The sequence below is a fragment of the Telopea speciosissima genome, chromosome 9 (assembly GCF_018873765.1).
Source record: "Telopea speciosissima isolate NSW1024214 ecotype Mountain lineage chromosome 9, Tspe_v1, whole genome shotgun sequence".
NCBI lineage: Eukaryota > Viridiplantae > Streptophyta > Magnoliopsida > Proteales > Proteaceae > Telopea > Telopea speciosissima.
Window position 1 is genome coordinate 14,852,250 of NC_057924.1, and position 25,673 is coordinate 14,877,922.

Genomic DNA, 25,673 nt, shown 5'->3' on the forward strand with positions numbered 1-25,673 from the left:
AGAAAGAGCTAAGTCAGTGATGAATTTAAGGGTTTCAGAGTTTGATGATCGAGGTTGACCAAATTAAAAAAGGAGATCCAGATAGACGTGGTGGAGTTGGATTGCAGAAGGGGGTAGCGGCGGGTGGAGTTGGGTTGCAGAGTAGGAGGAAGAAGAAGAAGAAGAAGAAGAAGGGAGGAGGGATCGTTAAGTTATTAGGGATGCCCTATGGGTAAAACGGTAAACTCACACTCTTAAGGGTATATTAGTCATTTGAGAGAAAATTTAACCAATACCGTAACATTTAACTAACGGATTGAAAATTTAGGGGTGTGGTTGTATAATTTAAAAACACAGGGAATCACTCTGTATTTAATACAAACCTCAGGGGATGATAGTGTAATTTTTCCTAAAATTAATGGTTTCAGGAAATATTATTCTGGATCAAATCGGCCGGATCTGTCCAAATTAGCAGAACATTTAAATCTGGGTTTCATGAAATTTTATTCATGATTGAGCTTATCTAATGGTATATACTTGAAAACCTTGAACCCAGTGAAACCGACCTGTAACCCAATTATCAAAATATAAGTCATTCTGAGATTTTTGAAACTCAAATCAAATTTCTCTGAGCTGATCAAATAACAAATCAAATTTCTCTTATTTTTGTTTCTAGTAATTAATCTCTTAATTAGCTGTGGGACCCAATCTAAAGTAGGTCCGAATTAGTCCCAATTCTTGGCAAAATACTACAAGTGCTGCAGGGGTTATGTGACCGGACATCGATCTCTTGGACTTAAATGGGAAAGAACACCACTCGGTGTCAAACACACCTACGCTTGCACTCTGACACAGAGGCACGCAAAATGACCATCACACCCCTAATCATTTCCGGGGGTGTGGTGATAATTTTACACGCATGTGTGTCAAGGCACAGGAATGCGTGCACTGCATGATCGGATGGTGTTCTCTTTCCCTAAAATTATTTATTCCAGTCCTTGCTCAAGCTTGGGTTGGTCTGGCTGAGGCTTGACAGACCAGAGCTCAAGCCCAAAAATCCCAAACAGAAAGCAGGCCAAGGCTAGGATACCTTCAAACTGGGCCTGGGCCTTCAAAGACCTGGGGGCCCAGCTCAGCCTAGCTGGACCCCTAATCCTATTGCTCTTTTCCTTCTTTAGGGGTCTCCTCCAACGTATTCCAATCCAACAGTCCGACTTCGATTGGGATATCGTCTCACGTCTGGCTGGGATTTATTCTCCAGAAAACCGAACCCGATACGCCTGTTAGTGCTAAAGCCTTTCTAGAGAAGATACCTTCGCTTCCACTGCTAGGGTTTATATACTGATATGATCGTTTCCTTGTAATTTCTGTTTTTAGAAATCTGAACAAGAGCCGAAGCAGCCGCACCATCTCGCTAGCAATGGTAGGATTTGAGATTGGCACGGTTCCGTTCAACCCAGATGGCTGGGGTCCCCCGGAGACGCCCGCAGCACTCCTCGCCAACCACCCAAGCAACGTCCCCTTTGCTCCATTCTCTCGCTCTGAGAAGCTCGGCCGCATTGCAGATTGGACTCGCAACTACAACAACCCCTCTCGCGGCAACAAAAACCCCTCCGACGCTGTCTTTGATTTCACCCTAGACGACTCCTCCGCCGCCCTTGCCGCCGATGACGATTCCAATTTTCGCCTTGTCGATGGCAAACCGCCACAGCGCCCAAGGTTCGGTCCCAAGTGGCGTTTCCAACAGCAACGCCAACTCCCTCAGCGCCGTGACGAAGAGGTCGAAGCCCGCAAGCGCGAGGCCGAGAAGGAACGTGCTCGCCGTGACCGTCTCTACAACCTTAACCGCTCTGGCGCTAATGTCCAACGCCGTGAAGCTGCTGTCTTCAAGTCCTCTGTCGATATCCAACCCGAATGGACTATGCTCGAGCAGATTCCCTTCTCTACTTTCTCTAAGCTCTCCTTCTCTGTCCCTGAACCCGAAGATCTCCTCTTCTGCGGTGCTCTCGAGTTCTACGACCGAACCTACGACCGTGTCAATCCAAAGAACGAGAAACGCTTGGAGCGCTTTAAGAATCGCAACTTCTTCAAGATTACCACCACCGACGATCCCATCATCCGTCGTCTCGCCAATGAGGATAAAGCTACTGTCTTTGCGACCGAGTCTATTCTTTCTACTCTTATGTGTGCTCCCAGATCGGTTTATTCTTGGGATATTGTGATTCAGCGTGTGGGGAACAAGTTGTTCTTTGATAAGCGTGATGGCTCGCAACTTGATCTGTTGTCTGTTAACGAGACGTCGCAGGAGCCCTTGCCGGAAGCTAAGGAAGATATCAATTCTGCATATGCCTTGAGTGTCGAAGCCGCTTATATTAACCAGAATTTCTCGCAGCAGGTTTTGGTTAGGGATGGTAATAAAGTTGCTTTTGAGGAGCCTAATCCTTTTGCTGCTGAAGGAGAAGAGGTTGCTTCTGTTGCTTATCGTTACCGGCGGTGGAAGCTTGATGATGATATGTACCTTGTTGCACGGTGTGAGCTTCAGGGTGCCACAGATGCGAAAGGGCAACAGGCGTTCTTGACCTTGAATGCCCTTAATGAATTTGATCCCAAGTATTCGGGAGTTGACTGGAGGCAGAAACTGGAAACGCAAAGAGGTGCGGTGTTGGCTACAGAGCTGAAGAACAATGCGAACAAGCTGGCAAAGTGGACTGCTCAAGCACTGTTGGCAAGTGCAGACATGATGAAGGTGGGTTATGTTTCAAGAGTTCATCCTCGAGATCACTATAACCATGTTATCTTAGCTGTGGTTGGGTATAAGCCGAGGGAGTTTGCCACACAGATTAATCTGAACACTTCTAACATGTGGGGAATTGTCAAGTCCATTGTCGATTTGTGCATGAAATTGGATGAGGGAAAATATGTTCTAGTGAAGGACCCATCGAAGCCGCAAGTTAGGATTTATGAGGTTCCTGCAGATGCATTTGAAAATGATTACGAGGAAGAGCCATTGCCTGAGGAGGAACAGGTGCAGCCGCTGGCGGAGGAGGATGCTAATGGTGGGGAGCCTTTGGCATCTGCTAACAATGTGGAGGAGGAGAAGATTGAAGCCGAAGTCTGAGGGTAATTATTATTTTTTTTCTCTCAAGATAATTGTTCATTTCGAACATAATACATGGTTTTATGTTTCTGGATGCTTTGTCCTTAAATTTTATTTTTGTGTTGAGGCTTTTTTGTTTGTTGCTCTTCTTATACTTTCTCTTCAATGAATGAACTTATGGTTTGTAGTGCACAGTATTGCTTACGTCAGAAGAAAGATTGATATATTTTCTGTATAAAATTTACTTTCCTTTCAAGAAAGTCTGCAGTTTCAGTGCTGCACTCTTAAACTAATGTTTTAAGAGTCAATTCTTTAAAGTAAAAACTTTGTGGGATGGTAAAGTAGGGAGAAATATATAACCCAGATGGACGTAGTAGGTTTGTGATTGAAATTTCAGTAAAAGATTGAAGTCATCCAATTAAAATTGTGAAGGTATGATGGCTTTCTAGGTTTTCTATTAAATGAGTATCTGCGGTTGTGGTATGATAAAGTAGAGGCCCATAGTGTGTGATGGTGGAAAAAGATGGAATTTATTTGATTTAAATTTCAAATAAGAAAATCTCTCAAACTTGATATTGTATAGTTTGAGGGGGGGGTTTGGATGGAATTTTTCGGACCTAGAGTTGAGGTGAGTGTAGATGGCGGACCTCGGTGCAACAGTATGCCTTTTTTTTAGTTGAGGCGAGTGGAACGGTGGTATAGGACATGGTATCAAGTATCGATACAATATGGACCGATATGGCAGATTTATATCCAGATTGGCCATGTCGATACGATACATAAAAAGATATTTATAGTACCGATATGGTGTGGCCTGATTCAGGTCGATATAACACTTGATACACAGGCAAACAAAATCCCAAAAACCCAGTTTTTGAAAGAAAACTTCTTCCTATTCTTATATTTTTGGCCAAAGCCTAGGTGGATCTCATCTACCCCCAAAATGACATAGAAGTGATTAAGAAAGCAAAATGTAATGTTAAGGGCATCAAAGTAGAGATCAAACATCAAAGCTGTGGGTTTTAAGTATGTAAATTTTTTTTTTCTTGTTTTTGCTAAGTATCACAACTCAACTGGAAGACTGACCTAGATTTGTATATCTTAAATAATTTGTGATGTATAATGTATAATTCTGTTTATTGCTAAGTACTTATTATTATAATTACATACTACTTCAGGTTTGTTCAGTGTGTTATTAGTAGAGCAGTAGATGGTTAACGCGTATATATGTAAGTGTTAACGAATGTTACTTAAGACTTAGTAGTATGTGTTTACTTACATATTGTTTGCTTGGTTTGGACCTTTAGAGGTTACTTTGACCCAGTATCCTAATTCACAAATAAAATTTTACCCCAAATATTATTGCTTAATTGCTTCTTAGTACTTGTTAATAGGTTTGATGTTGCACTTGCTAATGAAGATTTAAATCACATAGATGTTGTGAAGAAAGATAACCTGATATTATTTATTGCTTATTTATGGTGCACGGTGGTTAAATGTATCATAAGTATGTCTGCATATCAAAGTGTATCTAGCGTCTCCGATACATCTCTTAAGCCTAGCTGTCCAATACTGTTGCTTAATACCGATACTTGACACCATGGTAAAGGATTCATTTAGCTCACCTCAAGTAGATGGGATAGGGTATAGTAGAGTTGCATTTTTGTTTTTAATAATTTGAGCTGGTGTGGCTTATTACACCTTTTAGGATTTAAAATAGTACAACACTTTATTTTATCACATGCATCTGGGAAAAAGAAGAAGGAACACTTCATTTCATTCCATAGCATTTGAAAATGTTGTTTTTACATTACAAAGAAGTGCTGCAAAGAGGTATTTTATGGATTTTCTTGATTAGCAGCACTGTGAATCGATGTTTACACAGGAGATATTTTGTGACCCTTTCTCCTTTCATAGGTGTCAGGAGAAAAATATATTGTCAGTATTTAGATCATATTTTCATGCATTATGAGGTGCTTCTCTGGATATGGTTTCACTTTCCAACCTTATATATAGTTGTTTGTTTCTCGAAGCATCATTGACTTGATTGGGTTAAATAAAGGTGGATTTTCAAGGGGTTCATGGTAGGGTGCTTGGCAGTTCCTCTTTCAAGCAAATCCTCTCTTTGTTAGGAAATAATATAAAAAATTTAATAGAAACCTTCATTTACATATGGAATCATTGATAGGATCAAAGTGAAGAGCCCTCACTTGGATTTTGCCTTAAGAAATCTTTTTTGATTGCCATAGTGGATAAGTTGTTTTCTGCATTTTCTGGCTGGTTTCCGATTTATTAGAATGCCAGGGTGGAGATTGAGGGGCATTTAAGCAAAAGGAGCCCCCCCCCCCCCCTTCTTTTTTTTTAGCTATTTTTTAATACTAAGGACTTCAACTCAGGATGCTAGTAATTTTAAGAAAATTGTATCAACCTCTCTCTCTTTCTCTGGGAGGTAGGTAGGTTCTTGGAGAGACTGTATTGTTGGAAACCTTATTGTTTGGTCCTTGTCTTGAGTCTTGATATTTGTTTTTTCCCAGTTCAAAACCTGCTAACCATATGGTGGACCCCTGGAGACTTGTGCCAGTAGTTGGTTCAAAATGAAACATTTCCACAATAGGTAGGATATGGATTCTTCACTTGCCAAGAGTGTTTAATGCAGCTAAGATTGTCCAATTGTGCCAATCGGGCCTCAGAAGACTATATAGATTCTCCTATAGTTATGTTCTATGGATCTAGGGCTTCTTATTTTTGGTTTATTGATGAAATGAACCTCTTTAATAAGCCCATATTTTGGGTCTTAATTCTGCTTCAGATTAAGTTTATAGATAAAGTTGTGTGGGTCCCAGGTGTTGTTAAGCGTGTTTCTGGTCTTAATTCTCCCATGTGGTTTAATGTTGATTTTGATGATATAAGATATATTTCACTGCCTTGGTCACCTTGACAACTATAGGAAGAAGAAAGAATTGATTGATTGTCTGATTGAAGTTGTGGAACTCCAAGAAAATATTCCAATTGGAGAAATACCACTTGGTCTTGTTTGTAAGGAGATTGAGACGGTTGATTTTCTTCTTCCTCTGTAGATAACGTTTGGAGGTAGTCTTATTTTTAAGAGAAGCTTTGGGTTGGCATAAAATTAAAGCAAGTGGTTGATGATGCCTCAAGCATAGTTGTCACTGTGCCAAGTCGAACTAAGGGGGTTAGAGGGGGGGGGGGGGAGGGGAAATTAAGGCGACATCAGCAAGGCGCCAGTCTAGACAAAGCTGCCTGGACGCCTGGGTGTTGCCTAGGTGACACTTTGACAACTGAGGCATCGAGTGACGTCGATCCTCCTATCCTACAAAACTCGAGGGAGAATGTTTTCAAACAATAAGAATTGATGTAGTCAAGATAATTCAATTGGGCCAACTATGTCTCAGAAAATTTGTTTTAACTCATGGTTTGGTTCTATGGACTTTTGGGCTTCTTATTTTTGAGTTTGTAATGGCCTCTTTTATAAGCCCATATTTGGGGTCTTTTTTTTTATAATACGGGACTAAGTATGTAGATAAGATTGTGTTGTTCCCATGTTAATGTAGATTGATCAGAGGATCTGCTGGTGGTGGGTTTCTTTAAGATAAAAGGGAAGAGACCGCTTGCATTGGAGCAGTAAGGATTAGGGAAATGGGGAATCTCAAGGATGAGAGGTAGGGAGAAGTTGTGGGGAAGAGAAAGAGAAGGGATAGAGAGAAGAAGGAACAACCTTAATATTAATTAAATCATAGTAATCTTCCATTTCAAATACCATAAATTCATGTAGGATTACAATCCTATTTATAAAGATCAAATAAACTGATTTTAGGGCCCTTAAACCAAATAAACAACCATTCCTCCAAGTCACCTAAACAAAATTAACTTAAATTGATCAAATACTTTCTTAGAATGCTCCAAACAACATAAACTACTGACTAACAATAAGACATAAAATACTTAATGGAAAAGGATTCTTTCTAGACTAAACTAACTTAATTGCACATGAGACCTACACATCTTATCTATATACTTATTTCTGTATACAGTAATAAGACCCAAATATGGATTTATAAAAGAGGTCTATTACATGAATAAACTCAAAAATAAGAAGCCCAAGGTGTATAGAATCTAACCATGGGCCAAAATAAAGTCTTTCGAGGCCTGATTGTTCAATTGGGTTAATCAGGTCTCCGAAGACTTTATTTTGACCCATGGTTGGTACTATGCATCTTGAGCGTCTTATTTTTTGGTTTATTGATGTAATGGATCTCTTTTATAATGCACGGAATTAAGTATATAATAAGATTGTGCGAGTCCCATTCGTTTTTAAGGAAGTTAATTCTAGAAAGAGTTCTTTTTAGTCAAGTGCATAGTTGTCAAGGCGTTGCCTAGGTATCCAAGCGCCTTGGTCGCCTTGATTTTGGACCCTCTCCAATGCCTTGGCTCTCCTAGATTCCGTGACAACTATGGTCAAGTATTGTATGTCTTATTATTAGTCAATAGTTTATGCTGGTTAGAGCCTTCTATAACACGTCTTTGATCAGTTAAAGTTAATTTATTTAGGTAACTTAAAGGGATAGTTTTGGTTTATGATTTCTAAAGCCTGTTTATTTGGTCTTTATAAATAGGATTATAATCCTACACACATTTATGGATTATGGACTGAGAAATTGGTTTATTTTAAAAGTGAGTTGTGATGGCATCTCTCTCTCTCTCTCTCTCTCTCTCTCATACGATTCTGGTTTGTATCTCTTTCTTTACTGCGATCGCATCTCTCTCCTTCCCTAACAGATCGAGTTCTTCTCTCTCTTCATTCAAACCCACCATCAATAGATGGCCACAGGATCTGCTTTAGTGTTCTTTGGTGATTTTTTCTTTAGACATGATTCTTCATTTTGTCAATTATATCTTTCTTACTAAAAGAGAGAACAGACTCTATCCTGATTTGAATAAGCAAAGGCATCACAGTGTCAGTTGAGAATAGTAACTACTCTATTGAATACTGCATGCTGCTTATCCAGTTCTTCCATGATCTTCTAGCCACATTTTAAACTGTGTTGATTCCCATGTTGGGAGACCAGGTTGGGGGGGGGGGGGGGGGAATGTTTACCTCCTGTCTTTATCATGCATGTGACTCTATCCTGATTTGAATAAGCAAAGGCATCACACAGTCCGTTGAGAATAGTAACTACTCTATTGAATACTGCATGCTGCTTATCCAGTTCTTCCATGATCTTCTAACCACATTTTAAACTGTGTTGATTCCCATGTTGGGAGACCAGGCTTGGGGGGGGGGGGAATGTTTACCTCCTGTCTTTATCATGCATGTATTGCATCATTGAGTTCTCTAAATACTGAGATTATTCTCTTGCTATTGTATCTGTCAATGTTATCGTATCCATTCCCTATCTTTGATTTAGCTCCAAGGTGGTCTAGCTAGGTGACTTTCTGCAATCAATGGACACTAAATATATTGCCACAGCTGGCGGAATTGTTGTATGGGCAGATTTTATGTGACCTTTAATCTTTTCAGTCCTTTCCCTTTCTTCAGAAGATATATATTGAAGAATATGATTTAGCAAAGAGAGGGCAGACCTCAGTGCAATGGTAAGGTTGCTCCATTGCGACCTAGTGGTCGTCGGTTTGAGTCGGGAAGCAGCCTCTCCATGAAGCGGGGTTAAGGCTGCATATATTATGACCCTCCCTTGACCCCGCAGTGGCGAGAGCCTTGTGCAATGGGTACACCCTTTTAATATGATTAGTAAACAATATGAAGGTTCTTGGATAGATGATAGTACAAGAGAGAGTCATTGTCTCATTTAGTGAGAGGTCATGGTACAAAAGTTTTATATTAGAAAGTATTTGCTGAAATTGAAAGAAATTTCTCTCCTTCTGCCTGTATGTTTTATCACATAACAAGGGTCTAGTTGCACATGGGTGGGGGAAGATGGAAATTCTTGGTTGGAGTTTTTTTTTTCCTGTAGAATCTTAAATTGTTTTTATTCATCATATGAATCTCATACGTATGTAGAAGAATTGTGGAGGTGGCGTATTCTTTACACTCCATTCTCTCTTCCCTTTCATGTAGTTATCAACTCATTATTGCCTTAGGGAGTGGACACAACCATGGTTGAGCCTGGTGAGGCCCCATTGGGGATGTCCTCGTAGATTATGCAGCAGCACTCGTGCAGATATGAATTGCTTCCCCCCCCCCCCCCCCTCTTTTTTTTTGTCATCACGCAAACCACATGCCAATCCCAAAAGGTTAACCACCTTTGGGACGGCGGAATGGCGGATATACATAACACACGCTCGATGTTGAACTAAACCCACGTACCCAGTGCAATTTTGCTTTCATCTTTGAACTTCTATATAACCTGTGCGTAATGCATTTGATGCTGTGATGTTGTGACTGAATCTGTAATATTTCACAAATTAACTTTTGATGAGCTTCTCTTTACTCCTCTGCCCTACATTATGAAATTTATCTTTTACTTAAAAACTCTTTTTCCACATGTTTCTCCTTGCTGTAGGTAACTATTTTGTTGTGGGTTTTGCATTTCAGGATCAGAATACTGAAAGATTGTAGGAACAATTCAGGAGATTTTGGATTAGACAATTCAATACTACGGTTGGTGAGCCTTGAACTAGTCTGCATATTTTTGCTTGCGGTAGAACTTCTGAGGCCCTATTATTTGGCCAAAAGGGTTGGGACAACGTGGAAGAGGACTTCATTAATTTTGTTTCATCTTTGTTGATTTTGTACTGGGTTATAAACTGTTTAATTTAGATTATAAGAAGATAATGTTAATTGAGTGGATGGACATACATGCGAGGATATACCATTACATGAATTGGGAAATAATTAAAGGGTCGATGTTCTTTATGTTGTAGCGTAGGCTGTGCACAGATACATTTCCACTGTTCAGTGGGCATGGTAGTCATTTCTCGCACTACCATGTGTCTGGGCGCAGCCTGTGCCCCTGGTGTGGAGAGAATATTTTTCCATAATTGAATTTGAAATTGAAATTTGTCATCGGGCTAATCCAAACAATCTGCTAGATATTTAGAGGTTGGATTTACCATATCGATCTTCTACTACACTCTACAGTGAGAGCCGTAGCTGCAATGTATTTCTTTTACCCTGTGATGATAAGAATTCCCCCTGTTCATTTTCGGGGTTCCAGATTCTCATGAAACCTAAAATGGATTTGTGTCAATGGTTGGAGTATGGTTAAACTGTACAATATTGAAAACCGAACCGATACGAAGACCTGTATCAGACTGCATTCTTATTTTGGTCCATTTAGTTCCATCGCCGTTACACTGACAGATGCCTAAAACCATGCGTCTCTGTGTTGTGTTTCCTGATCATGGATTTTGTAATCAGTATTTGGTTGCCCTATTTTTCATTAAAAATTGGATTATTTTACGTGTTTTACACTTGAATTGATACCAATTTCCGATTCAAGATCGTTCAGGAATTGATATCGGCCTCTACCGATATAAATAATTATCAGCCATGTTTCCGATAGTCATCCGTATTCACATAGTCACAGTTCACACACACTGGTCTATGTTGAATTTGGAGAATCTGAATCTGTATTTGACGCGTACAACTTCCCAAGCCTGTCCATAACTACTATACTGAGTCAAATTCGAGTTTGGTTAAATCTGGTTGACTTAAGGCTTAAGCTGTGTTTGGTATACATTCTTGTACTGCATTTGAGGTTGATTTCGTATTTTTGGGCGATAAAGGGCCTGCATGATAACACTTCTGTTTTTAGGACATGATTTTATTCCAGAAATGATTTTTTGTATGTCTGTTATTGGGCCATATTTTTTTGCAAAAGTACATGTTTGGTAACGTATAATAATTTCTATTTCTTAGTGAGAAAAGAAATAGAAACACATATGTTATGCACAATTATTTCTGTTTTTAGAATTTCTATAAAATTTTAAAAAATGCCATTAAATACCCAAAAATTTGGTGGAGGTTGACATGATGGTGGTGTTGGTGGAGGTGGTGGTGGTGGTAGAGGTGAAAGAGGTGGTGGTGGAGGTGACGTCGACGGTGGTGGTGGTGGTGGTGGTGGCGGTGGTGGTGGCAGTGGAGGTACTGTTGATGGTTGTGGTTGAAGTTGCATTGACGGTGGTGTTTTATTTTGAATATGAAATTACTACTTTGTCCATCAAATTAAGCATGCGCACATTAAAGAGCAACTCCCCCCTTATTTATTCTTTTTATTTTTTGGATTGGATAGAGAAGCTTCAAATTAGAGTTTTTTTTTTTTTTTTTGTATTTCTCAGCAATTTTTTTTGTCTTGGTTCATTCTCAGGAACAAAAAAATGAACCGAGATTAACAAACGGATTTCTCTTAATTTTTTTGTTCCCAAAAACAAAAAAATAGAAAAATAGAAAAACAAAAGTGATATTATGCAGACCTAAAAACTACTATTTTATCATTCAAGAATGCGAAATCAGCCTAGAATGCTTACCAAACATTGCCTTAGAAATCATTTTCTTTGTGCTGTCTTAAATAAAGTTGCATGATAAGGTCCACAATCCATGACCTAAGGGTGTCAAAATGGAACCGAATATTGGAATTGGAATCAACCATTTACGATTAAATCAAATTGTACTCTAGAAAAATGATCTGGTTTTGATTTCATAGATTCTCTTATTGGTTCGGTTTTGATTTGCATCACAAAATCGATTTTTCTAAACCAAATAGGAACTGAAAAAAGCTAATAGAAATCAGTACCTCTCACTTGATAGTACCCATGCACCATTGAGTTAATTAATAAAATAATAATTAATTTATTAAGCAACAATTGTTGCATCATACTTGAAACATAAGATAAGTAAAATGTCTTAGGACTAACTATATAATATAAGTTTGAGTACAAATTAAAAATGATAGATTATGTTAAAATTGATTAATATATCCCTACCTGCTAATGGAATAAACAATTTGTTTAGATGTGAGATTAATGAAGAAAAAAAATGGGAGAAGAAGGTACAAGAAAGGAAAAAGACGGGTGAAGATAGGGTTTTTTTTTTTTTTTTTTAATGACATAGGCATGAGAAATAGGATGAATGAGGGAGACCAAGAGAGAATGGACAAACATGGGAATATATATGGTTTGAAAAGTTGAGATTTTCTTTGTTACTGTTTCCCAAAACTGGCACTACAAACCACATGTAAACCAGATTGCGAAAACTGAATAGAAATCAATAAAACTAGACCGAATGCAAAACGATTCTAATTCTGTTTGATTCCTATTCAGTTCGATTTTGATTTCACCTTGTCAAAATATATATCGAAAATGAACCAAACCAAATAACCAGAACCGGACTGATTGACACCCTTAACATGACCTAAAGATGAACTTATTGGTCTCAACTAGGACTGTCAACCGGTTAGGCTCGGCCGGTCTCAGTTGGGTCTAGCCGGGCCTCACGAAATTTTACAAGTTGCACCGTGTCTGACCGTTTAGGCATTCGGGCTTGCCTTGGACAGGCATGGTACGGTTTCATTTCGGTCGGTCAATGTTCAGTCTTTAATCGGGGCAGCCTTATTCAGGCTAAACGGACCTAAACTAGGTCTAAAACAGGCTAATGAGCCATTTAACTCTAAACGGTTTGGACTTACTAATTGAAATGCAACTAGAATTTTAAGTTCAAACCATCACAGCGTTGGGCAGTCACTGTACAGCTCAACTCAGAATCAAATAAAGCTTACTCCAACTAAAATAGCAGCACAACACCGAATAGAAGCACATCTAACAAAGTAAGTAGAGGGAAAAATAATAGCAGCAGAACATCAAATAGAACACACATCTAACAAAGTAAGTAGAGGTGAATAAAAAAATAGCAGCACCACACCGAATAGAAGCACATTTAACAAAGTAAAATCTAAAAACTAAAACTCAACCTCATCTCACCTACGTTAAGTATATCTAAGGGTGTTAAACGGTTTGATTTTGGTTAAATGGTTCGGTTTAGTTCGGTCTTGACTACTTGAGGGTAGAAACCGTAACCAGATCGTCTAACTAAACTGTCTCATAATCAAAACCTGGACCGTTTGGTAAATGGTTTCGATTAAATGGTTCTAAACGGTTTTACACGGTTTTGGTTAGATGGTTCTGTATACATTTTCTACTCTATTTATTAATACTAGTTATTACTTACTAAGTTATTAGTTTTTTTTCTAGAAAAAGGAAATCATTAATGAAGAAACATGACTGCTTAGTAGTTGTTACTTACTAGGTTTTGACTTTTTGTTTATAAAAAAAAAAAATTGTTAAGTTTTTAAACGGTTAGGCGGTTTGGTTATAATCGATTTTAATTTGATTACACGGTTTGAAACCATTGGATTAATCGGCCTAAATCGAACCAAACCGATTAAATAAACGGTGTCATTTGTAAAACCATAACCGGGCCATTTAACTAAACGATCTATCGATTTTGATTTAAACGGTTCGATTCGATTTCGATTTGGTTTTGACACCCTTAAGTATATCTAACCAATAAATGTCAAAGACCAACAAAAAAACAAACAAAAAAAAGGAAATTTGGAGGGAAGAGGAGGGGAAGTTTATAAGTTAAAGGATCAGGCTATAACAAGATGGTCTAAGTCGGGCTCGATCGGGTCTGATGGGCCGGGTCTGGAATTGACACCCCTAGTCTCAACACGTATCCAAACCGATTAAAGCTTGACAATAGACCTATATATCGAGAATGATTAAAGCCCAAGAACCGACCAAATTAATTGGTTGATTTTGGTCTTGGGCCAAATAGTTGAAGGATCGATTAGAGCCCGGCCGAAAACAATTGAGCCAGACTAAGTGACACCACTACCAATATAACCCCTTTTCTCTAGGCATTATAGGTTACCTTTTAGACTCAACCACATCTTCTCCCAGTTGTTCGGGGTTAAATCCCTCAATCTTATCCATTATTCCTCTTTATTCATGCCCTAAAGTTAGAATCTTTTTTCTTTTTTCGAACTTCTCTTTGCCAAATAGAATAAAGTTAATCCATATTGTAGTAAAGTAAAAGAAATAGATATCATATATTAACTAAGCGTGAAACTTTTCTTTATTAGGCAATCCGTATCAGGATACCAATGTTTTGCTTGGTATGCATTTTAGGTTGATTTCGCATTCTCATATGATAAAAATAGTTAAATTGACCTAGAATGCATTCCAAGAATGCATATCAAACGCAGCTCAAATTTTAGTTCTGCTTTAATTATACGAGATTGCGAAATCAAACTAGAATGCATTCCAATAATGCATACCAAACGGAACTTAAGTTTTAGTTCCTTCTATCTTTGCAAAGAATGGAGTGTAATTTTCTGTAAATTGAAGCATTGAAAGAAGAATCATGATTTAAGTCTCAAATGTTTTGTTAATTTATATGACTATAAAATTATTAATTTTTGGGTGAATTCATGTGAATGAAAACTCCATGGCTATAATCATTTTATTAGTCAAATTTTAGTTCAAAACAAGTAAAAAAAAATATATTAATTCAAATTTGATTAAAAAATTTATAAAAATGTCACTATTCTTTTATTGTATGAAAATAGCCACAATAAATGGTCATGGTGTCAAAGTTCACCCTTAACGGGTCGAAGTGGTTAAGCCCAAACCGAACCTAACTTTTGTTGGTTTGTTTTAGGTTGGGTTTTATGAAAATCGATAGAAACAAAACCAAACTGGACCAACCAAAACCGAAACCCAGATCAAACACGATTAAAACTAAGACTGGACCAATAATAACTCATAGAAATAGAATGTTTCCATTAATTCTCTTATGTATACATGTAAAATCAAAATTGGTTCGGACCGGAACCAATAACAAAAAACAAGTAATAAATTAGACTAAATTGGACCAGAAACAAAATTTCTTAACAATTTGATTTCGGATTATCCTATTAGTAACAAACCACAACCAATGCAATCCAATAAATCGAATTGGACCGAACTATCCAATTGACACCCCAACTATTAAGGGCTTGTGTGCCTTACCCACCTCTAAAAACCATGTGGGCAAGAGAACGGTAACCAGTTGTGTAGACCTTGCTCTACCATAGGGGCCAATGAGAATGTACGTAGAAGCATTAGTTTGGATGGGATTTTTGATCTCATTAAAATTGAGTGGTGTTTATTCATTTTTTGTGTACTCCAATGTATCTGGTGCAGGAAACACACGATCAAGTAACATTCGTTTTCCATTTCTAGGAACATGCATGCAAAATCCTGTATAAGGGGTATGTTTATGAGATTCTTTCCTTGTATCAATCCAGACAAAAGGCAAAGGACCTCGTAATCATCGTTCGGAGGCTCAATGTGGGTCCCATGAACTGTTTCTGTCCATTTGATCTAAGCCGTTCATTTTTTTTCTCTCTTATTTATGGCACAGATAAAATGACCCACAGGCCACATGTGGGGCCATACCCCATTTGCAGAAAATATTAATAAAATATTCTGTATTTAACTACAAAATCTTCTCTCGTCGTTTCTCTCATTCGGGATTTCGTTTTCGGGTAACTAGAATAGAAATAGACCTTCGGATCCTAAGAACAGTGACGAGATCTGACTTCCCTTTTTACATCTCTCGGCCCTAAAAAAGGGTCGATTCTCTGAGAAATTCTTCGATTAGATCATCTTCTGTTCCAGGTAACAACCCTTCTTTTCTGCTTTCTGCAAAATTTTTGATTGAAGTTTCAGTTTTTCCCCCTTTTTGGGGGTGGACACTCGACGCCTTGATCCATTTCGGTCTAGATTATTTCATGTGTTATAGTTTCTGTTTCGGTGGAAAGCTTGGATTTTTATTCGTTTCTTCGTATTCGATTCGTACGTTCTTTCTTTTGCAACTTTTTTTTTGTCGACGATAAAAGCCATATATTGTAGGTTTAGATTTAGTTTGTTTTTTTGTGTTCTTTTTTTCGGTGGAAAAATTCAATTTTTCCGATTAGAATTTCTTGTAATCTTTTTGTCCTCACGAATGTTCCGATCGCTGTTGAGCTGAGGTCTGCATGTTGGAATTGCTACTACGAATCTGTTTATTTGTCCTCCTTTAAATGATTAATTGTTGGTTATTTTCTGTTTAGCATCTGTTAATGGAATCATCTCCAATGAAAATAGTTGAATTGCAGGAATTTTCCCCCCTAAAATTTCCATCTCTCCCGTCCCCTACTTTTCTCTTCCTGTTCTTTCTATTCTCCTTCGATTTTCGGTTAGATACTGCAATATTCGATTTCTCTTTTCCCTTTAGCCTTTTCTCTGGTTCAATGGATCTATTTTAGCATTCGGCATTCAGGCGTGGTGGGTTGAATACTCTTTCGTGATAATGGATATCTCACCAGGCCTTAACATGATTCATCCTCTTTATACTTTTCATCATCAGGTGGTGGAAACCATGGGTGTGGAGGTAGTGGCAGATGATTTCACACAGGCACCTGTGAAGGACGGAGCCAACGCGGAACATGGTATATTGAATGAGAAAGAGAGCATAGTACCCAACCAAGAGGCAGGGGGGCTAGACGAACCAATCATATTTGGTTCGCATGGAACACATGCGCCTGTTAAAGGAGAGGTCGATTCCGCTCTGGATGACAAAAACTTCCCCAAGGATGCTGTTGATGAATGGCCTGCGCCGAAGCAAATCCATTACTTCTATTTTGTCAAGTATCGGGCTTATGATGACCCAAAGCTGAAAGCCAAACTTGATCAGGCCGACAAGGAGGTTCAGAAAAAGAGTCAAGCTCGTTTCCAGATTATTGAAGCGTTGAAAGCCAAGAAGGTACGTAATGTGTGCTCAATTTTGCTGGTCTTTTCCTTTTATCTTTAGTTGGAAAAATTGGATAATGAGGCGTTGATTTTACTATGTCTATCAGAATGCATGCAAATTAAAGACGATGTTTGTTAAATAATTTGACGTCTTAAAGTACGCTCAGAAATGAAATATTTTTCTAGAATGACCCAGCTAGCTGGGTGCCTAAATTTTTATTCTCTTTCCTTTTGTGCAGTCGGATCGAGCACAGGTGATAGCTCAGTTGAAGCCTTTAACTGTTGAGGGCAAGCGGTACAGAGTGATGATGGATGAGAAGAGGAAGGAAATGGAACCTTTGAATCAGGCTTTGGGTAAGCTCCGTGGTGCAAACAGTGCTAACCGAGAGAGGGGAGAGAGGGGTGTTGGTATATGTTCATCTGAGGCAGAGCTTAATGCACTTGTAAGCGTATACTTAAATTATTGAAATCACCATTTAATCTTACTCCCTATTTTAGGCTATATTAATTACTTATTTAACTCCATTGGAATTGTCATTACAGATTCAGAGCTTGAATTATCAGATTCAACATGAGAGCCTCACTTTGGCCGAGGAGAAACAAATTATAAGGGAAATTAAACAGCTTGAGGGGACTAGGGAGAAAGTTATTGCTAATGCTGCTATGAAGGCAAAGATTGAGGATTCTATGGGACAGAAGGAGGCTATTCAAGACCAGGTCAAAGTAAGAATTTTTTTTTAAAATTTATTTATTTTACTTATATATTTTATTTTTTTTATCTTTCGTAACTTTCAATAATTATCGTTTCTATCACGTGATAAGTCTAAGCTTAAATTTCACCTATGGTTTCATGCATTATAATTTGATTGTAGCTCATTGGTGTTGATTTGGACGGAGCAAGGAAAGAGCAACAAGCAGTTAGGGCACAAATCAAGAATTTAGAGGATGACCTGAAAGCAATTGACAATGAGATTAGTTCATTGCAAGAAGAACTGAATACTGTGAATCAGAGAAGGGATAAAGCATATGAAACCCTTGTTGAACTGAGAAAACAGCGTGATGAAGGGGTACGAAGACTCCAGACTTCCAGTTTCATGCTTTCGCACTTTAACTTGTTTGGTGTAATATTGCATTGTTTTGTTTTTCTTTGTTAGGTTATGTACGATTTAATCTGTGAATCATGTACAATAGATAAATTGACGAATTGTTTTTTCTTCCTGAACTTTTGCTTAGCTTTTGAATTAGTGCTCTATGTTGTACAAAAAGTTGTTGAACTCCTTGGTGAGTTTAACTTGACTCTCAGTTATTTAACTTAATTTTTAAGTTTCTTTTTAACATGTTGTCATTTCATATTTACTTATGATAACCTAGTAGGGTTACATGGTAAAAGATGAAGAGGTAATTTATTTTTTGAAATGCTAACTCTTGTACCTTAAATATGTTAACAATATGGACATTATGCTTACATTGAAATGAAAGACTTAGATATTTCCATAGCAGAAATAATGGAATTAATGATTATATTATGTTACTTTAACAATTACGTACATTGAAATGAAAGACCTATATATTTACACCCAAAAAAAAATTAATGGAATTAATGATTATAATGTATTACTTTAACAATGATTAGTGATTATTGCGAATATGATTTGTTGTAACTATAATTAATACATACTACTATTTATCGTAAAATGTAATTAGTAATCATAATTGATGGAAAATAATGAAATTGAATACGATTATTGCACAGAGATTGTAGAGCCCAATTAATGCAGACAGAGTAAGTAGCCTGCATCAATTTCCCTGTGGATCAGAAAAAAAAAGTTCTTAAATTTTGAAGTGAGGCAGTAACACTTCATCTGTGAGGCTCTTCCATGGCTCATATTTGTAGAACTCTTTGGCTTCTGTGTAGAGATTGTGAAATCAGTAACACACTTAACATGGCATTCTTCCTTATTCTGGCTAAAATGATGAGGTTATGAAGAGACCTTTAATGGGCTTCTTATTCTTGCTGCTCCAATAATTCTAGTACTCTGAGAATGTAATCTTGAAGGTTTCCAGAGTTATCTTCCACCTTGCCTTTCTCTGTACTGAAGAAAATTTGGTTGATTCTTTACTTGTCGAGGAATTGTAGAATGTCTACCATTGACCAAGAAAACCTTTGGCTCTGGTACCTAGTCAGGCAGAGATCAAGGAGCCTGCATCACCAGTTTACATATACCCACCATTTGATTCTGCAACTTGAATCAATGAGGTTGCAGTCTTTCATTCGTACATTCTTCCCCTCACATGGACTTGCTTAAACATTATAAGATTACATTTACACATTATAACATATGTACTGCATTATATAATTTATGTAATTAATACTAATAATTGCATTATAATATACTTTCTTAAATTGATAACCCTTGTATAGAATTCATGGTATTGTTATCAACAAATGTGAATAAATATCATGGGAAAATGTTTCCAGCAATAGCAGTGCAGGATGGATTCCAGCACCACTGGCTATTTCTGCTACATGGATTTAGAGACATTATGAACTAAATTGGATTAACATTGAATGTTTTTGTGAGATAGAGAGAGGTGTAGCACATATTTTTTATTTTATTTTGTATTTTTTTTGGAGTAAAATAATTATGTATTGAGAGTGAACATCTATTTTTATTTCTTTTGGTATGGCAGACTTCTTGAATAAAGGCATGGGTTTGAGGGGGGCACAAAGCCCTCGGGAAGCTTAAAGGAAGAAGAGCACGTAGTATCTGTTACACATTTGTCTCTAGTATAATTTTTAACTTGGTATTTGTTCAATGAAAACATTTTGTAACATTCTGAATTTTGATGAAATTGCTGTAGAAATCATACTTGTTAAGGTGTCTACTAGGTGGCCCTAGGTGACTTTTTGGTGTCGCCTTGGTTTTTTTTCCCTAGAGGGCTGACCTTGGTGCAACGGTAAGGTTGCTCTTCAATTCTGTGGAAACAGCCACTCCATGATGCGGGGGTAAGGCTGCATACATTATGACCCCTCCCCAGACCCCGCAATGGCGGGAGCCTCATGCACTGGGTACACCCTTGATTTTTTTGCCACCGCCTTGGATCATGCCTTGTCGCCATGACAACTATGGTATAAATTATTACCATTCAATAATTATAACAAAGTGAATATCATAAAGAAAAAGATTCTATGATTCCTGATAGGCATTTCATATTCCATATGGAGCATGCTAATAGATGTAAAGAGTTGCCTTCCGAGGGTTGCAATGGAGGATTAAGAAATTCATGTTGGAGTTGATGGTTGTCCTCATGAAATCCTAGGGCTCAATGGTCAGGATTTTGTGAGAGTGGTCAATACAGTGAACAGTAAAGAAGTTTACCAGGGTTTAGTTGATGTACCATACACATAAAGAGGATTTAGGTGAAGGTTAACTTTGATGGGTATTCTTTTGTGTAAATGTAGTTCAAAGGGAGTTGGGGTTTGGAGCTTATTGTAGCAAATAGTGATATTTTAGAGGTATTCCTGTCCATTTGGCGCTGTTTAGTTAATTCAGTATAATAGGATTGGCTCTTTTGCAACTTTGATAGGCTGTACAAATCCATTCACTCTGGGCACATGTTGGATGATGGCTCTTTTAGTGCTTGCTATCAATGTTGTATTGGGAGGGCAAGCATTGAGGCTAACTGAGATCCTCCTTTAAATTGGAGACTTTATACTCTAACCACCATGTATCCCTTTCTCATACCATCAAATATGCAGGAATGAATCCTTTTCATAAGTTTTTATATTATCATTAAATAAGGCGATACGTTGCACATGGAGAGTGTTTCTTGAAGATTAACTACAATTCGGGAGATTGGTGATGAATGAAATAAATACTGGGGAAAAGAGCTATTAAATGGGGGGGGGGGGGGAGAAAAGGGGACAAGGTTTTCAGGTGGCTCATCCTTATTGTCCTTATTCCTTCAGTATACTTGTTTCCATGGCTAACTTGAGTTATATCACTAGTGTTGGGTTTTTAATTTTCTATTTGAGGAGTGACAAATGTGTTCCACTTATTGAACAGGGTTCTATGGTCGGTTCGTGACCCCTAATGCCGAAGGCGTCCTTAGGGTGATCCCGTAGGAATGTGTGAAGTGAGTGTCTTTAGCCTAAAGATGACGGTCAGCCCTGCAAGAGAGGAATATCTTTGTCATTGATGTGGAGAGGTTGCTAGGCATCAAGGTTATAGGTCTCGGTTTTGCCTTTGGTTTCACCCTTGGTTTCTCCAGGCCACGAAACCGAGTTCTGCCGAGATCTCGGCGAGTTGGTGTATTTTTTCCAATCTTGACTCGGTGGTGTATTTCGGTGGCCATATGGCCAAGATAGGTCCTGAAACTTGACATTCACCATATTTTAGGCCTTCTAAATTTAATGGAAACATTTTTTATAAATTCAAACCCAAAATGATACTTTGACTTTGGACCGTAGGTTGGTAGTCTACAACGTAGGCGAGTTCTACCCAAGGCTATTCCATACTATATTTAGAACACATAGAATTAAAGTAGAGGTGTAAAAAACTTAGTTAAGCATTAGGAATTAAAGAATATCAAGCTCATGACAAGTCCTACCATTCAGCTATTTTTTTTTTTTTTTTACCTTAAACTGTTTTTGAGATGCAATGCAGCTTCAATCTTGAATCTCCAAGCTTTAATCTTCAGTTGATGTGAGATTTGCCAAAAAAAAGTACCAAAACCCTCACTTGGAGGTGTTTTTCCTTCACAACAGAGCGAGAGAGGTGAGATTTCGAGTTGAGGTCGAAATCTCGGCGAGACAATGCCTTTTTATAGCCTTGGTTTGGTCTGTTTGACTCGAGATCGAGATATAACCTGAGATCTTGGTGAGATACTGAGATCTTGCACAAATCCCGTATCGCCTACCGTCTCGTCTCGTCTCGTCTCTCGTCTCGTCTCGAGACTACACGAACTGAAATTTTTACGAGATCTCACCGAGATCTTGTACTATGCTAGACATTTGGCTGATATTCTCCATTTGCACAAAAGATACTTAAAATCTATAGCCATACAAAATATGAAGCTCTGTCCTTACAATATGAAGTGGCAGATCACATGATTATGATTGTCCATTAAATTTTTATTTATTGATGCTTTTTGATTAGTGTGCCTTACCATCTAATTTTGGTGATCATTACTTTATTTGGAACGAATGGTAACTTACAGCTGTGTTTGGTTGTATTCCTGGGAAGATGAGCGGGAAGGGGTTTCCGTTGCAGTGTTGTGTGGTTGCACTTGGAAAGACAAGGGAAAAGTGATGAAGGGGTTTGCTTCCTGCCTCTTTTTGTGAAGATGTTGTGGAAAGCTCCACATTTTTTTTTCGGAACAGATTTCCCTTCCTAAATTTCTAGAAGAGAAACCAATATCTATTTAAATTATGTTAGTTTAGCAGCTCATGTTGCCTTGGGATTTAATAGATAGGGTGATACCATTTCGTAGTATGTGAGGTATTAATGTGTACAGTGTTTTTTTTTTTTTGGGGGTAAATTAATGTGTACAGTGTTAGTGATAAGAAAATGTTATAACTGGTGGTGTTTGTGCATTTTAAATATCTGAATAAGTAGATAAGTAATTAATAATGGTATTGTTGAAACATATGAATTTTAGATTTCTAATGGTACCATTTTTATTTTCCCGCTAACAATCAAGTGGAGTAATAGCTATGAAGTCTTAAACCGGAATTTATTTTCCTAATGAGACATTGGATTTTTGAAATGGCAAATTATAAGAAATAACATGCTTCTCTTTCTGGCATATCTTTTAATTAATTTTAATGTACTGAAGGCCAACTGTAAAGTCTTTGTCATAGACATATAGAAAAATCCAATGTATATATTGAAACAGATAAACTATGGTGATGCCAAAGTATCCATATAGTCTGTCTTTTTAAAATTCTTGAAGAACATAAACAAGTCGTTCTGAATTAATAGTCCTCAGAAATATAAAAGATTTACTTACAGTTGATACTTTATGAGAATTCACTGATTCTCCCTTGTGAGAAGGGAGATTTTTTTGTTTGAGTACTCAAAACAGGATGTGATGGTCCTAAAGCACAAGTATCAGCACATTCCATATGTACATTAGGCCAGGGTGATCCTATTGAATGAGCCCATCTTATGAGTTCTTTTTAAAGAAACATAAGCATAACCAGTTGATTTTTGAAAATTTAATGCTTATTTGGCAAATTTTATGGGATTTACAACTTTCCAAAAGAATATGGTCAAAACCTGTTTGATATTGTCCCCTGTTTGATATTGTCCAATTTTGTTGATTGGTGGTCCTGTTGGTTTTTTATGCTGGATCTATTAAATGCTGGGTCCTGATTGTTCGCTTGCTTTTATCCATGCATTCTTATATTTGTTCATTGTTTTCCTTGTTTCTTTTGAGGCTATGTTAGTATTCTTAATGTGTATTTCCTTTCAAGACTCGATAATCATATTCGGCAACATGTTTTAACCCAGTATGAATCCAAGTATATATGCTTAATGTCAGGTAATCTTATGCCTCTCTGAAAACAATGTACTGTGCATTGTTTGCTATGATATTATATTGCAAGCTTTTATAAAGAGGGGCTAAGTTTAATGATAGGTGAATTATTATTGTCACAAGGGTCTGTTGTTTTTTCAAGCATCATAAAGCATCCATTATGCCATGTGGACAGTTGATGTGTCCATTCTGACTGTTGGATAGAGAGGCAATGGTCTAGATCAGCCACGTGTCGAATTTCAGAGTCTAATTCAATCAAATACCCCCTTTTGAATTGGCATGCATCTCGTGTATGTCCATGCATGTGTACCAGTACGCTAGACATTATTATGTACTCTCCCAACACTAAGTGGGAACATACCGTCTAGATTTAAGAAAAATGTAAAAATGGATAGTATCTTGTGATTTTTGGAAACATCACCTGCAGTTGTTACATGGCTAACTACCCTTAATGATATTTGGTTTCTTTTCTTAGAATGCCGTCTTTTATCAAAATCGTTCACTTTTAAACAATGCTCGAGAAATTGCTGCAAAGAAGGATGTTGCTGCCCTGGAAGAACTATGTCACACAGAGGTTTGTTGGATTAATCAATATCCAGTTATTAAACTATCCCTGTTATCAACATATTGTGGCCCGTCACTCACCTTTTGTCTGTTCCATGATAGGTTGACAAATTTATCTCCCTCTGGAGCAGTAGTAAGGCTTTTAGAGATGATTATGAGAGAAGGATCTTGCCGTCACTTGACAGCCGTCAGTTGAGCAGGGATGGACGGATGAGGAACCCTGATGAGAAGCCATTGATTTCAGAAGCACCCCCTCCCATTGAACCTGAGATAGTGGCTAAAGCTAGTGTGAAACGAGCAAAAGAAGATCCTAAAATCTTTCCTCAAAATGATAGCATTCCCATTCAGAAGGTTCAAAAGGAAGACAAAAATAAATTAAGGGAGTTGGAAAGCACTACAAAGGGTGTTGACCTTGAGGACAAGGAGAAGATCCCTGCGGTTGAAAAGTCTCAGGTGCCTTCGGCAGCCAATGTGATTGACGGGGCAAAGTTGAAGGAAATGAAGAGAGAGGAGGAGATAGCAAAAGCTAAGTCAGCTTTGGAGAGGAAGAAGAAGCAGGCAGAGAAGGCAGCAGCTAAAGCAGCTGTGAGAGCTCAGAAGGAAGCTGAAAAGAAGCTCAAGGAAAGTAGCGTTTTGATTCCTCCACACCCCTCTTTTTTCCCCCTGTGGATTCATGAACTAAATCGAATTATGCTTTGAATTTAAGTTCCTGATGTAACTCTGTATTTTCCTTCGAATGTTTTCAGGATCGTGAAAAGAAAGCAAAGAAGAAGGCTGCAGCATCTCAGCCTGAGGAGCAGAATGAAGCAGCAGCATCAGAAGCAGATACAGAGGCTGTTGAACCAGAAAATGTTGATGTGAAAGATGAACCTCCAGTCCCAACCAAGAGAAAGGAACTAAAAGAGAGTACCATTAGGCACAGGAATCGGCCAAAAGGTCAGGATCATCTTCCCAAAGCCGTCCTTAAGCGGAAGAAGTCGACCCCTTACTGGGTATGGGCTGCTCCTGCCGTAGCTATAGTTTTGTTGGTTGTGGCTCTTGGATACTACTATTTTCTCTGAAGACAATAGTGGACAAAGGAAACAGGTGAGTAGCAGAGTTATGGACCAATTTTCCAGTTGGCTAGCTTTTGACTGGCTTGGTCTTGTAGAAATTAAGGTTTAGTTATTACTGGTTCTTTACATCCTCAGAAGGGTGGGACTCTAAACTCATAATGTTTGTAGTTCATCATGCAGTGGCATGATATTTTAAGTAGGGGACTGTCAAAGCATGTAGGATGGGTGGCTGAGTTGGATTATTTCGAATCTGTGACTATTTACTTGTTTTGTTGTTCATCCGATGGAACAAAAATCTTCTGTTTCCCTTATGGAAGATGATGTGCATCTCAATTTTATTTTTCGTTTCTTCTTATAGAAAAGCTATGATTGCATCTCAATCCTGTGAGTTGGATTATTTCGAATCTGTGACTATTTACTTGTTTTGTTGTTCATCCGATGGAACAAATGTCTTCTGTTTCCCTTATGGAAGACAATGTGCATCCCAATTTTATTTTCGTTTCTTCTTATAGAAAAGCTGTGATTTCATCTCAATCTTGTGTGGTTGCATTTCTCTGAGATAGTAGAGATCTATATCCCGGCTGATGGTTAAATTAGCAACTTTCTCATCATCTTTATATCCAGGCAAG

The 25,673-nt window shown here is 37.9% G+C and overlaps 2 protein-coding genes and 1 long non-coding RNA gene across 7 annotated transcripts; 2 read left to right on the forward strand and 1 right to left on the reverse strand.

Annotated features, from left to right (window-relative positions):
• Window positions 1-1,392: 1,392 nt before the first annotated feature.
• LOC122640696 (eukaryotic translation initiation factor 3 subunit D-like) lies at window positions 1,393-9,838 on the forward strand. Of its 5 annotated transcripts, XM_043833932.1 has the most exons (3): window positions 1,393-3,102; window positions 6,161-6,167; window positions 9,655-9,838. In XM_043833932.1, the coding sequence occupies exon 1, from the start codon at window positions 1,400-1,402 to the stop codon at window positions 3,095-3,097; it is 1,698 nt and encodes a 565-aa protein (XP_043689867.1). In that variant the 5' UTR covers window positions 1,393-1,399; the 3' UTR covers window positions 3,098-3,102; window positions 6,161-6,167; window positions 9,655-9,838. The 5 variants fall into 5 exon arrangements, with proteins under 5 accessions (XP_043689867.1, XP_043689868.1, XP_043689866.1 ...); XM_043833933.1 differs by lacking the exon at window positions 6,161-6,167 and having other exon boundaries at window positions 1,393-3,099; window positions 9,654-9,838; XM_043833931.1 differs by lacking the exon at window positions 6,161-6,167 and having other exon boundaries at window positions 1,393-3,097; window positions 9,645-9,838.
• On the reverse strand, window positions 8,308-16,622 carry LOC122640698. The gene is made up of 3 exons (XR_006329725.1): window positions 16,490-16,622; window positions 9,145-9,152; window positions 8,308-8,319 (listed from the first exon to the last, which is right to left on the reverse strand). It is a non-coding gene; the product is annotated as an uncharacterized LOC122640698 (long non-coding RNA).
• LOC122640695 (proton pump-interactor 1-like) lies at window positions 16,515-25,395 on the forward strand. The gene is made up of 7 exons (XM_043833930.1): window positions 16,515-16,898; window positions 17,125-17,328; window positions 17,429-17,608; window positions 17,758-17,952; window positions 23,901-23,999; window positions 24,092-24,610; window positions 24,736-25,395. The coding sequence occupies exons 1-7, from the start codon at window positions 16,515-16,517 to the stop codon at window positions 25,048-25,050; spliced, it is 1,896 nt and encodes a 631-aa protein (XP_043689865.1). The 3' UTR covers window positions 25,051-25,395.
• The last annotated feature ends 278 nt before the right edge of the window (window positions 25,396-25,673 follow it).

Excerpts from the sequence above, each read along its gene's own strand:
- LOC122640696 (XM_043833932.1), top strand. The coding sequence starts at position 1,400 with ATGGTAGGATTTGAGATTGGCACGGTTCCGTTCAACCCAGATGGCTGG.
- LOC122640695 (XM_043833930.1), top strand. The coding sequence starts at position 16,515 with ATGGGTGTGGAGGTAGTGGCAGATGATTTCACACAGGCACCTGTGAAG. Across the intron at positions 17,953-23,900 it reads GAAAACAGCGTGATGAAGGG|AATGCCGTCTTTTATCAAAA; the intron begins GTACGAAGACTC and ends TTCTTTTCTTAG. Across the intron at positions 24,611-24,735 it reads AAGCTGAAAAGAAGCTCAAG|GATCGTGAAAAGAAAGCAAA; the intron begins GAAAGTAGCGTT and ends GAATGTTTTCAG.